This window comes from Micropterus salmoides, unplaced genomic scaffold (assembly GCF_014851395.1).
Source record: "Micropterus salmoides isolate LMB-PRFRI ecotype aquatic unplaced genomic scaffold, ASM1485139v1 Ms_hic_scaffold_9, whole genome shotgun sequence".
NCBI lineage: Eukaryota > Metazoa > Chordata > Actinopteri > Centrarchiformes > Centrarchidae > Micropterus > Micropterus salmoides.
Window position 1 is genome coordinate 23,764,966 of NW_024044681.1, and position 13,006 is coordinate 23,777,971.

Consider the following 13,006-nt stretch of genomic DNA (forward strand, 5'->3'; position numbering starts at 1 on the left):
ATTGAGTGGGATATCATGAAACAGAAGTGCTTACGCGTGCCTACTTGACACAGACATACTTACTTCCGCTGTGGACTTCTTCGTGTGCATTTGAAGTAAACTGAAAGCATCGTGCACTCATCGCTGCCCTCCATAAACATATCGCAGACACCGTAGCCTTGTAAATAATAGAAAAAAGATTTCATGCTCATGTGTTGTCCCGAGGGTGATGGAAGACGAAAGCTCCTCTGGAGAGAATAGATTTAGTCAGTTAGTTAATAAATTTCATAGCTGTGTTGCTGCCCATTAGATTTCTTGTGTACAAGTGGGAATATTGGCCTCACGGTGGCACTAGAGAGACCAGGGGTCTTTTATTAAAAAAAACAGCATTTTTAGCCCTGCTGACATTACCAGAGACATTTTAGAGGACTTTGACATTACACAGCAAAATTCATGGAAATCTGTACACTAATTCTGCATACCTTGTGTACAAAGTAGACATTTGACCCCTACAAAAAAAATATCGTTCATGGGCTGTGCAAAAGAAAAATGAGTCCTCCTTATTGGTAGTATTAGCTTACTAAGAGCAGTTAATTTCATTGCATTCTGTTCATTTAGGAGTCATCCTCCAAGTGCCATGTGTATCCACAGCAAAGCTCATTGGCTCATTGTTATAATAGTGTGGTTAAGTGAAAGGTTTCCAAAATCATGGAGGATTTTTTTATGGTCATGATCATGTGGGTCCTGAGGACTTTGACATTTCACAAGCAAAGAGAAACCCAGAGAACAGATGAGTTTTCCCCCCTCCCCAACTTAACGATTAATCATTAACTACCCCTAGGCTGAAAACCTCTACCTGGACAAAGATCAAAAGCCCAAGGTTTGCTCTTTGGTAACGTTTCTTTGGTTTAAATTTAAAATGAATTTAAAATATGACAAACAGCATTGAAATCAATCAATCATCATTAACAAATATTGTAATATACAACATTTTTATAATTCTACATTATAGTTAGGGGAAAAAGTGATATTAACTAACATGTCATTAAGTCTAAACATGAATTTTGTGCTCTCATTCATTTCATTATATATATATATATATACAGTCATTGCTTCTGGTGTGGAGGTCAGGCAGTTCAAATAACTGCAAAAATGTGTAAAAAAAACAAACAAAAAAAACAGTTGCAGTCTAGTTAGCTATAATCATTTCACACCTGGAATGACATGTCAAGAAAACTCCACTTAAAAAACTTAAGATGCAATAGTGTTTTGAGTTGAGCACCAAAATTCTACATGAACCGCAGAGGTTCCCACTGCCCCCATTATTCCATTCACTGCAGAACCAAAGTCACTTAGTTAAAGATTTCAGAGAACATAAAATATTTAAAACTCAAAAGATCTTTTAGGCAGACATCCAGCAACAATTAAAAAAAAAAACAAAAGCAGATTTAGCTGTGTGCATTTTATTCACAGAAACAGATTCCTTCAGGCAAATACTTCAATGTGGCACGACATTCGTCAGTCAACATTTTAATCAATGTGGTGTAAGCGATAGGCTTCACCTTGGAACTGACAGTAAGTAATAATTAAAAAACAAACAGCCAAAACTTTTTGCTCATGTGTCACATATTTAATTTGAACTGTATTTGGCCTGTATTAGTGAATATTTAATATATCTTTTCTAACCCAAACACCTCCAGAGCATGAAATGGAAAGAACAGGTTGACTGTAGCAACAACTTTTAAAAATTTGCGCAGAAAATATATTTTTGGGTTTCAGAACTTATAAGGTGTGTAAAGACCATTTGCAAATTCTGACTTCAACTGATTGTATGTATATATTTGCAAATATAATCTCCCTTGCATTTTCATTCAAGCTATTCATCCAGTGCATTGCATTCCAAAGACTTGGCTCTGTAATACATTTGTACATTAAAGGCTAGTTCTAAACTGAGGCTGTTCTCTGATCAAACCCTTTGAGACCTCTGAACAGTCTGTGCATTAAATAGAGGGTACATGTGTGTTCTGATCTGTTCTGTGTGTTCCAAGTATCTGATTGAAATCATGTGCCAAATCTTGAGGCAGCGCAGGAGTAATGATCATTACTTGTCGCTGCACATTCGTGTTAGTTTGTAGTTACAAGCAGGCCATTAGTAAAATTCAGACATATGCACACAGTATGGGAAACTGTTCCTTCCCGAGCTCTCACTCCACCTTCAACCTCTGACCGAATCATCTCTTCAAGTAGCATAATATATGACTGTTTCTTACACATTCACTTTTGTGTACGCAAGTAAACATGCAAATCTCACCCCGGTTTACTAGTAAAACAATGGATTTACATTTCCTTAGCTGTATTAACTGTCAATTTGTGTGTCTTCAATGTGAAATTGTTTGAATTCCCCACTTAAGTCTTTTCAGCTGATTTATTACCAAACTATTTTGTTTAACCTTCTCCATCTTCCCCACAAAATGAACCTCCAAATTTGGGATGGTCCCTGATAATGTGGTGAAAAAAGCATCTATATATAAAAAAAAATTTAAATGACTCATTCTGTTGCAATCATTAATGTCTAGTGTAGTTTAATCAAAACACCAGAAAGGTAGAGACTTGGGTGGGGTGGGGGAGATACTTATATGCATTTAAACATCAATTAAGTTATGAAATACAAATCGCCTTACATAACTGGTTAACAGTGGTGACTTTCCACCCGCGTTTTACATATTTTTACATCATAGAACATAATCTAAATACATCTCCCATTGTCTACTACAGAACAAAATATTTGATAAGGCTACACAATTAGATACATGTATCTCATAAGTTGCATTTATCATCTTGAAAGAACTTTCAGAAATGATCAGAGTAATCATTTCAGATTCGCTCACCTCTTAAATCGCTCAATATCAGGTATCACTCTACCGGTTCCAAAAAGATTAGTTAGTGAGTTTCCTCTGACATGAAAGCAACCATCCAAACCGAGTTTAGGTTTGTGCAAACCTACAGGTAATTTGCTAAATGAATTATGATTAAAAGGATAAAAATAACGTTCCATCCAAATTAAATATTTTTTTTTTCCTTCCAGTAAACCAATTTGAGTTTATTTGTGATTTTGGTGAACTGACTGATTTTGGTGATCCATCCCTTGCGGAACAGGTCAGTGTCAAAGAAATCAGATTTTACATCAAAAGAAAGCCGTTATTTTACTTGCACTATTAAGGGTTTCTTTGAGACTTAAATTATAAATATACTTCCAAATTTTTCACAAAGTCATATGGGGATGAAACGATTCATCAATTAATTTGATTACTAAAAAGCATCGACGCAAATTATTTGCATTTTGCACGGACATTTCTTACTGTCGCAATTCGCACTTACGCTGTATGAACACGACGTGATTATGATGCCGCTGTTTGCAAAGTGGAGGAGGTGGAGCCAAGCAAAAGTACTTCTTACCTCCAAAATCCACTGACTCCAGCGCGTTAAGGCCGACATGTTTAGATTTTGTAATCAGTGTTTGCATTGTGTGTTTCTACTATGATTATGTAGGCTATGTAGTTAAATGATTTCTTTTTGTGTCCGTTTTAACAGTGTTTATTCTCCACAGGGTGTTTTATTTTGAAAATTGCCCGGATTCTCTATGCCGTTGTTTGTCTGACTTACTGCCTGGTTCGATCTTCTGTGTGCTGCTTGACGCGGCTTGCATCAAAAATAGATGTGGTTTCTCTGTGGAGTGGAGATCCGCTTCTGGGACGCGCTGCGCCCGCGTCTGGTGGACTCAAAAGCATTGACTATAATGGCCGCCAACCGCGGCGCAGCCGTAACACACCGTAGCCAGAGTCAGTGGATTTTAGGGGTTAAAACGATACATCGAGGAATCTCTGAAATAATCTGTAGAAGCTTCAAGTACTAAAAATCATAGTTAGCTGCAGCCCTAAAATTATGCATTTCATTTATTTTACCAGTATCCATACAATTCCAATCAGTGAATGTGCTTGTGCAACACCACACTTGACACTCATGAGACCCTGCTTTGGGCATATCTTGGGCTTTACATCCTCCGACGCATTTTCCATCTCATAACCTGACATCACCACTTCTAATGTATACCTGTCAAAAATCCTTAAAATTTTCAGAAAGAACTGCCAGACTGTCCACGTCCTGTCCTAACCCTAAAGCCCCTCCCCGAGCCTGATCCCAGGTCAGCCGAGTTGGATGTCGGGTCCTGGTGGAAGCACCGTGGTGAAACGAGGGTCCAGTTTAGGCACAAAGCCTTTAAAGTCCCTGGAGGCGTGAGTCCCAAACACATCAAGCAACTGTCGGTTCATCAGAGCAAACCTAGGAGAGGGGGAAAAAAACTTAAAAAAAATCTCTGTACCACCCTGAAAAAAATCCAACTCTAACAGATTACCTTGATAGGAACATATACAGTCCCACTATAGTTAATATAAAGAGAAAGAATTTGATTAAATTTATATGGAATAGCTACTACCTTACATACGGTCTACTTTAATTTACTTCTTGCACACTATGAGTTGCAGCCTAATTAATAACTAATGACATTTCTCCACAGTACGTCACAATGTCATCTCTGCAGTTCAGTCATCATCAGGAATATGTTCACTCCAACTTTAAACCTTGTCTAATAATCAGAAAATCTGTATCGTGTTCATAATGGAATTTTAAAGTCAAAAGAGAGGTAACAACAACAAAGCATTGTGGTAAATGAAGTCGCCACTTATCTCTGAAAAGGATACGCAATTTAAAAATAAAACACTTTAGTAAGGTGCAGTTGGTGTTCTGACCGATTCTCAAAAAAACCAAAAAAAAAAAAAAAAAACATTGTTTGACAGCTGACAGATTCCACAGCAGGTTCCATTCATACCTGCCCTTAGTTAACCGCAGCAGGAACTTCCAGTATGAAGGCCTGAGGTTCTGCACTTCCATCACAGTCTGTAACAGTAACAAGTCATACATTATATCCTTACTCAGCAAAACAAAAGACAAAAATGTGTATGAAGCATATTTATGCGAGTAGGCATGCATGCGTTACTTACAGCTTGGAAACAGATAGCAGTGGAGATGGCATATAGGACCGTGTCTGCATGAGGAAAGTAAGGGAACCGTCCGGCCTCAATGCCCTTGAAGTACATGGTCTAAAGAGAGATTATTACTACATGTGCTGTTAATGATAAACTATCCAACACAAATATTCACATTAGCAGACATGTACAATAAAATATTACCATGCAATTTTCTGTTATCTATTTGGTATTTATTGATGCATTAATACTTTACATATTAATACATGCCTTTATTATTTGAGTGGTGAAATTTTACTTTGTGCGATACAGAATAATGTGTGGCTATGCTCGAGCTGAGGGATTTATTTTGGTGTGTATATCTTCTCGAACACTTGCTTTTTGTGACACAATGTATGAATCTGCTTCATGCGCACAGAGATTTTATCTTACCTCCACCAGCTTAGTGAAGAGATACATAGATATTGTTGTGCTTTTGTAGAAGAACATTGAGGTACCAGCCAGGAAGCCTTGAAAGATCGGGGTGGGGGGGGGTTGTGAAAACAGAGTAATCAGCTGAAAAATGGCAAAATCTAGAGAAAGACTGCTCTACAATAATCTTTTTTGACAGTTTACATAATCCTATCTTACCGGCTATCAGTGCATGGAGTTCATCGTCAATGTTACGCAGCCAGCGCAGCAAGCAGCTTGTTCCCTGAATGAAAGAAGAAGAAAAAAGTAAAAAAGAAAAATATTATACTGTGTGTGTGTGTGTGTGTGTGTGTGTGTGTGTGTGTGTGTCTCAAATCAAAGTGTGTATATTGTATATGCTTTTTTTCTGTCAACCAAAAAAAAAAAATATCAAAATATAATACATACCACCACAAGAGACACTAACCAATATAAACACTGAAATATGTGAGTAGATGACATTGAGAATACAAATCAGAGACAGGAGACAGAAATACACTGCTCATAAAAATAAAGGGAACAATAAAATAACACATCCTAGATCTGAATGAATTAAATCATCTCATTAAATACGCCTTTCTTTACATAGTTGAATGTGCGGACAACAAAATCACACAAACTTTATCAATGGAAATCAAATTTATCAACCCATGGAGGTCTGGATTTGGAGTCACACTCAAAATCAAAGTGGAAAACCACACTACAGGCTGATCCAACTTTGATGTAATGTCCTTAAAACAGGTCAAAATGAGGCTCAGTAGTGTGTGTGGCCTCCACGTGCCTGTATGACCTCCCTACAATGCCTGGACTTGTTCCTGATGAGGTGGCGGATGGTCTCCTAAGGGATCTCCTCCCAGACCTGGACTAAAGCATCCGCCAACTCCTGGACAGTTTGTGGTGCAACGTGGTGTTGGTGGATGGAGCGAGACATGATGTCCCAGATGTGCTCAATTGGATTCAGGTCTGGGGAACGGGCGGGCCAGTCCATAGCATCAATGCCTTCCTCTTGCAGGAACTGCTGACACACTCCAGCCACATGAGGTCTAGCATTGTGTTGCATTAGGAGGAACCCAGGGCCAACCGCACCAGCATATGGTCTCACAAGGGGTCTGAGGATCTCATCTCAGTACCTAATGGCAGTCAGGCTACCTCTGGCGAGCACATGAAGAGCTGTGCGGCCCCCCAAAGAAATGCCACCCCACACCATTACTGACCCACCGCCAAACCGGTCATGCTGGAGGATGTTGCAGGCAGCAGAACGTTCTCCACGGCGTCTCCAGACTCTGTCACGTCTGTCACATGTGCTCAGTGTGAACCTGCTTTCATCTGTGAAGAGCACAGGGCGCCAGTGGTGAATTTGCCAATCTTGGTGTTCTCTGGCAAATGCCAAACGTCCTGCACGGTGTTGGGCTGTAAGCACAACCCCCACCTGTGGACGTCGGGCCCTCATACCACCCTCATGGAGTCTGTTTCTGACCGTTTGAGCAGACACATGCACATTTGTGGCCTACTGGAGGTCATTTTGCAGGGCTCTGGCAGTGCTCCTCCTGCTCCTCCTTGCACAAAGGCGGAGCAGGAGGTCCTGCTGTTGGGTTTTGCCCTCCTACGGTCTCCTGGTCTCCTGGTAGCGCCTCCATGCTCTGGACACTACGCTGACAGACACAGCAAACCTTCTTGTCACAGCTCGCATTGATGTGCCATCCTGGATGAGCTGCACTACCTGAGCCACTTGTGTGGGTTGTAGACTCCGTCTCATGCTACCACTAGAGTGAAAGCACCGCCAGCATTCAAAAGTGACCAAAACATCAGCCAGGAAGCATAGGAACTGAGAAGTGGTCTGTGGTCACCACCTGCAGAACCACTCCTTTATTGGGGGTGTCTTGCTAATTGCCTATAATTTCCACCTGTTGTCTATTCCATTTGCACAACAGCATGTGAAATTGATTGCCAATCAGTGTTGCTTCCTAAGTGGACAGTTTGATTGACTTTGAGTTACATTGTGTTGTTTAAGTGTTCCCTTTAACACACACACACACACACACACACACACACACTACAGTTTCTATATTTAAAATTAACATGTGACAATTGTTTGTAAATATTTTTCCCAACCTAAAAGCAAAAATTGGAAGCAAGGAAAGGCAAGGACAGAATATACAGCGAGGACAAAATGTAAACAGCTAAGATGTCATACAAAAATAAAAATAGAACAAAATGTGACACGTACCTTGTAAATACTGACGAAAGATCCTAGAAAGGCCCCTAGCTGGAAGTTCTCTTTGTTGTAGAAGAGGGAGGGGAGCCGTGAGGGTTTAGAGAACATCTGCCTGAATGCTGAGGGCACTTTAAGACAACACTGAATCAGGTAGCCCACACTGAACATCCTGACAAAACCCTGGACAATGAAAGAAGGGGGGGCGGGGTATTTAATATTGTATTAAAGAATTTCACAAATATACATCCACCATCATAACAAAAGTGTCTTACTTTAACACAGTAGGAAATGCAGCTGTCCTGGTAATGTTTACAACATCTGTGTCTTGGACCTTTTTTGCATCTGGATTGTAAGAGAAAAACACGAGTTAATGCTGAGCACTCCGTACAAACCCATGTGTCAATGAGTCAGTCCGTCCGTTCTCTCACATTGATTCTAGCAGTGCACTGGTGTAGGCTACCAGTGTTTTCCTCCTGGAGCTGGGCCTGTCTGCTGATGCTGGGGAATCCTCCGCTTCTGTCCTCTCAATGGGCCTTGTGCAGCTGTGTTCAGCCGTGACAGAGTGAGTTGGAATCTCTTCTTTCCCAATGATGAACCTGTGATAGAACGTGCACACTGCCTCTTTACCAAAACACTTGTCCCTAATCTAAATCAAGGCATCAGTGGGAACAAGTACTTACTTTAATGCAGAGAATGCAAAGCCTTTGAGACCATCTTTGCTCCTGCAGTGTAAAACACAACGTTTAGCTCAAATTCTAAACATTTGCTCTTGTTTAAAATATTTGAAGGCTATTAATATCATCATGACCACTGAATCACATTTCACTGTGAGAATCTGTGTACTGTGCTGCTCTGACCTGAAGAAGAACATGTAGAGCGATGCAGTTATGCAAAACAAGAGCACCTAGAGGGGGGGGGGGGGACAAAAAAGAGGCCTCAGGACAACAGCTGACATGTAAGCATCTGGCCACGAGACTTTTTTTTACTACCATGCTGCAGTCTGGCAAAGCCTGCCTTTGCCATTTAAAGAAACAATCCAATCTCTACTGGAGCCAAGGCATGGGTGTCATCAGTTTTTTCATAACTTTCTGCCATCTCACAGCTTTCAATGTCTGTCGTCATATTTTATGATGCCATCCTGCTTAAGAAAATAAAATATCCACTAACACCATCCTCAAAAGTGATACATCGCATAAAATGAGTTAGTGTTTTTTTTATTACATCAACTTTCTTTAATGAATATAACTGGTCAGTTATGGTGCCGTAAGATTTCTGCTAGACAGCCCCGTTGTTACAGGTGCATGCCTACCTTTGTGTGCGGCAAGCAGGAGAGAACACGGCAGTGAAAATGGACTGAAGCTGACTATTTCGTTAGATGAACACATGTTGTGCATTTTGGAAATGAATACATCCATCAGTTTAATAAATTTTGACTTTTGGACACTCTGGAGTTATTGAAATGTTTGGATCACACGAGTCGGAAACATTCCCCCGCAGCCACTAGGGTTGGAAAATTGGAAGAATATATTCAGCAATCGGTTGTCATTTTTGGGTGATTTTTATTTTCATTTTGCTAATTTAATGAACAAGTGAGAGCCGCTGCTCAGTGACAGACTCATGTTCAGACAGTGGGGGAAACAGTGTGGAGAGCCAGAATGTTTTCACATCCAACTCTGAATTATTTCGACCAAACCAGATGTGGTGTTTGTCAGTGGAAATACCAAGATGCTTTTACAATGACTTAACAAGGCGCGGTACACACATCTGAGCAGATATATGGGCACTCACCGGTTGGTGGGCTGACAGTAGCTGGTTTGAAAATTTTAACATATTGCTCAACCCAACCCTCAATACAGATGCTAACGAGACGAGATGTGTCTGATTCAGCTCAGTAAGTGGCACTGATGGATCACACTGTACGTTAGCTTTGCGGTAATTATGAAATGCAGCAAATCACAACGTCAGGAAAAAGACAAGCTTGGCCTCATCCACGGATGAAATCCTCCTGTGATTCCCATCACATACTCAACACTCAAGCAAACCTAAAAGACAAGGGGTCCTCCTGTATTATATTACTTAGCCAGTAAGTCACATTTCTTAACTCCCTACACTTTCAGCTCTCCCAAAGCTCCCTTTCAGCTTACCTCGCCATGTCTGATGGGTTGGATGACGCCTCGTGTCACTGCCATGCGGAACAAAGTCTCAATTGCCTGACAACAAGATTACACAGTCACATATACATTGTGTGGCAAAAATCTGATATATCTCTGTATAATAAATAATGTTTAATTGAACAGAGTAGCTCTTACAAGATTTGTCATGTATATTGTCAGCAGCCCTCTCCTGGCAGGTGGTAGAAAAGGGAAAGACATGTATATTCTCAGTAAACAAAGAATCAATATTTACAAGACCACGTCTGATAACTGAGATGTACCCAATAACCATCTGCCATTCTTGTGCAGTATTGTACTTGGCAGTCAGATGTGCTTTAGTTCAAAACATGAAACAAAAAAAGACTCAGAAAAGGACAACCAAGACAAATCTAGTGGAAATAAAGACGGGAATCTCACCTGCTCTTGCGCTCAAGGAGGATGGCAATGTAGGAGGCAGGCAGTGCTGCGCCAAACCCGGCAGACCAGGAGTAGAACCCTCCCAACAGTTTCCTAAAGTTAGAAACATACAGCGTCATTTCACTCTTGTTCATTTCTTTTTAACTAGAAAGTAATTGATTCAAACACACTGGCAACACCAATCTTTAAAATAGTTATTTGCAGTAATGTGTAGCCCTTTGAGCTTGAAAAGGTACACTGTGTAACAATGTGCAGAGAACATGCATGCACATGCGTATCCTCAAGATAAACAAAACAGGGACCCACGCAAAACAGCTCTGAAAATGCAACACACTTGTTGTTAGGCACACAGACAGACTGCTTAGGTTATGGCCTTGTCTGAATCTGCTTATTTCATGTTGCGGTGTAAACCTTTAAATCTTCAGCTTCAATGACAAACATTTGCACTGATCCACAGATGCATCAATTTAGCTTCTGAAGTCCCAGCATGTCACCTGAGAACGCAGAAGAAAACAATGTAGAGACTTCCATTGGCAGTGAGGAAAGAGGTAGACCATAGGATCTCTGGGAGAAGCCTTTTTAAATAGTAATCCTTCTTCCTTCTCCTTAGAACTGCTGCTATCTGCAATACAGAGTTGAGTGGCAGTCACTGTTTGCCAAATCATTGCATGAGAGTTGAGGGGGGGGGGGGGGGGGGAATTCAATGTTGTTCAACTGCAAAGGGATCTTATCAAACAAGTCAAACGAGTTAATTTTGAAATTCGTCGGTTGGTACAACTTATCAGATTGTGTTTCCAGTTGTCTGCTGATAAACCCGTTAACAATCCCATTATAACTCGTGTGCAGTGTTTTTGCCTCTTTCACTACGTTCGTGCATGTGCATGAACCTAGCCCCCCAATGTAATCTAGCGACATGTCAGCTAATCTTTACAGACGTTTTCTCTGAACTTGTAAGTTTAGCCTTAGCATACTTTGTTAGCTAACATTAGCTTCAGAGTCTAACGTTACAAGGCCAAACATTGCAGTTCGAAAGGCAGAACTTACCAGGTAAAGGGGGACGTAAATTTTAAAGGACACCTCCAGAGCGCCCCTGGTTATATCCAAAGCAGATTGCACACACGACGGGTCCCAGGTATGCCCGATCTCGTAACAGTTGTGCGGTATTTTGCTGAGAGCAGCCATGTCTGTGCCCTGCTGACAACGAAACGGCAGGGAGACGGCGCCGTGCTGTCGTGCGCGTTCACTGTGAAGGAGCGCGGCCAGGCAATGGGGCCCAGCGCGTGCACGGCGCTGTTGGAACTGGACTGGACCATCCTTCTTCTTCTTCAAGGTTTTATGGAGGTTGGCATCCAAAATGCAAACAATTTACGTTGACCACCATACATTGTCAATTTTATGACTGAGACTCAATTGTCTGAGTTGATGTCAAAGAGTCCACATAGAAAACAGTTTAAATGAACAAAAGGATTTATTAAAGATAGCTCAACTTACAATTAACTCAAAACACAATTAAACTCAACATAGTTCTACTCAAAAAAAACAAAACAAAAACAAACAAAAAGGAGCTCCTGAAAGGCACCCGCCTTCCAGAAGGAAGATCAGGAGGAAGAGCGAGCCAGCTTGCATTCATCATGGCTTTTAAAGACTTGAACAGGTGGCCGCAATCAGGAGGTGGGTGTGTCCGACCGAACAGGAGGAAAGACGGGGAAAAACAAAAGAGAGAGAGAGAGAGAGCAGGGCTGCGGTTGAAAAGTCAAAAAATTCTCCTTTCCTAACCACTTTTCCTTAACCTCGATAGAAAACTCCACGAGGTCAAGGAAAGATGTGAAGGAGAATTCATAAGGACTTAGGAAAAGAGGACCGCGGGGCTCAGAGAATCGGACTGCTCTTAGGCGACGCCGTGATGAAACTACAATATCCAGAAGATGGACTACAAAAAGCGCATCTTTGACACTGCGCCCCTTGTTTAAATGCAGGCCATCTAAAGGTGGACAACAAGGTGGAATATTAGCCTACTTCATAATCAAGATAGCAAAATATGAAAATAATGGAAAGGTTGTCACGTTGAGAATGTTTGCTCACATGCACCCTCCTGCCCCTCCTGCACCCACCTATTTTTTAATCACCATGAATCCCAATTATTGTCTGTAAACACAGTGTTTCCCACAGAATGGCAGCATAACTGTGGCGAGAGAGAGAGAGGAGGTGTTGAGGGAATATACAAATCAATGTGTGGGAAACAATGAAATAATAGCCTACATTACATTTACTGTAGAGGTCATCCAGCTTGATCATTGCCATTAATTAAGGCCTTAATGATATTTCTGAAGGCTGGCAATAGGCTACATACGGGAGCCTACAGGCTGCAACATTATCCATGTTTAGATCATTTTACAACCAGACCAGTTACATAGCTCGCATTGGCCTCAGTTATTGTTGACAGTTTAAGACATAGGGCCATAGGCATATTAGCAAGTTATGGCAAGAGAGAAAAGGCTTAAAAGTCAATGGTAACTTACATGGTGATCAAAATCCTTTAGGTTATGCGTCATGGTCGGTGATTTTTTTTATTATTGAAGAAAACACTTTATAGCATATTTCAACAATCCGGAACATAAAGCGGTGTTGAAACAGCATTCAATTACAGCAAGGCCAAAATAAAACAAACCAAAAGAAAGACAATTGTAATTCTTATTCCAGTATCATAATGTGTGTCTGTCATAAAGTGCTTCTTGTCCATGCAGACTATA

General features: G+C 40.9%; 1 protein-coding gene across 1 annotated transcript; it reads right to left on the reverse strand.

Annotated features, from left to right (window-relative positions):
- Positions 1-1,426: 1,426 nt before the first annotated feature.
- tmem135 (transmembrane protein 135) lies at positions 1,427-11,837 on the reverse strand. The gene is made up of 15 exons (XM_038708262.1): positions 11,301-11,837; positions 10,751-10,878; positions 10,257-10,349; positions 9,996-10,029; positions 9,831-9,896; positions 8,544-8,590; positions 8,367-8,408; positions 8,115-8,282; positions 7,959-8,028; positions 7,699-7,866; positions 5,652-5,715; positions 5,454-5,530; positions 5,037-5,135; positions 4,865-4,932; positions 1,427-4,317 (listed from the first exon to the last, which is right to left on the reverse strand). Exons 1-15 carry the CDS (start codon positions 11,436-11,438, stop codon positions 4,182-4,184), a joined length of 1,398 nt encoding a protein of 465 aa, XP_038564190.1. The 5' UTR covers positions 11,439-11,837; the 3' UTR covers positions 1,427-4,181.
- Positions 11,838-13,006: the final 1,169 nt, after the last annotated feature.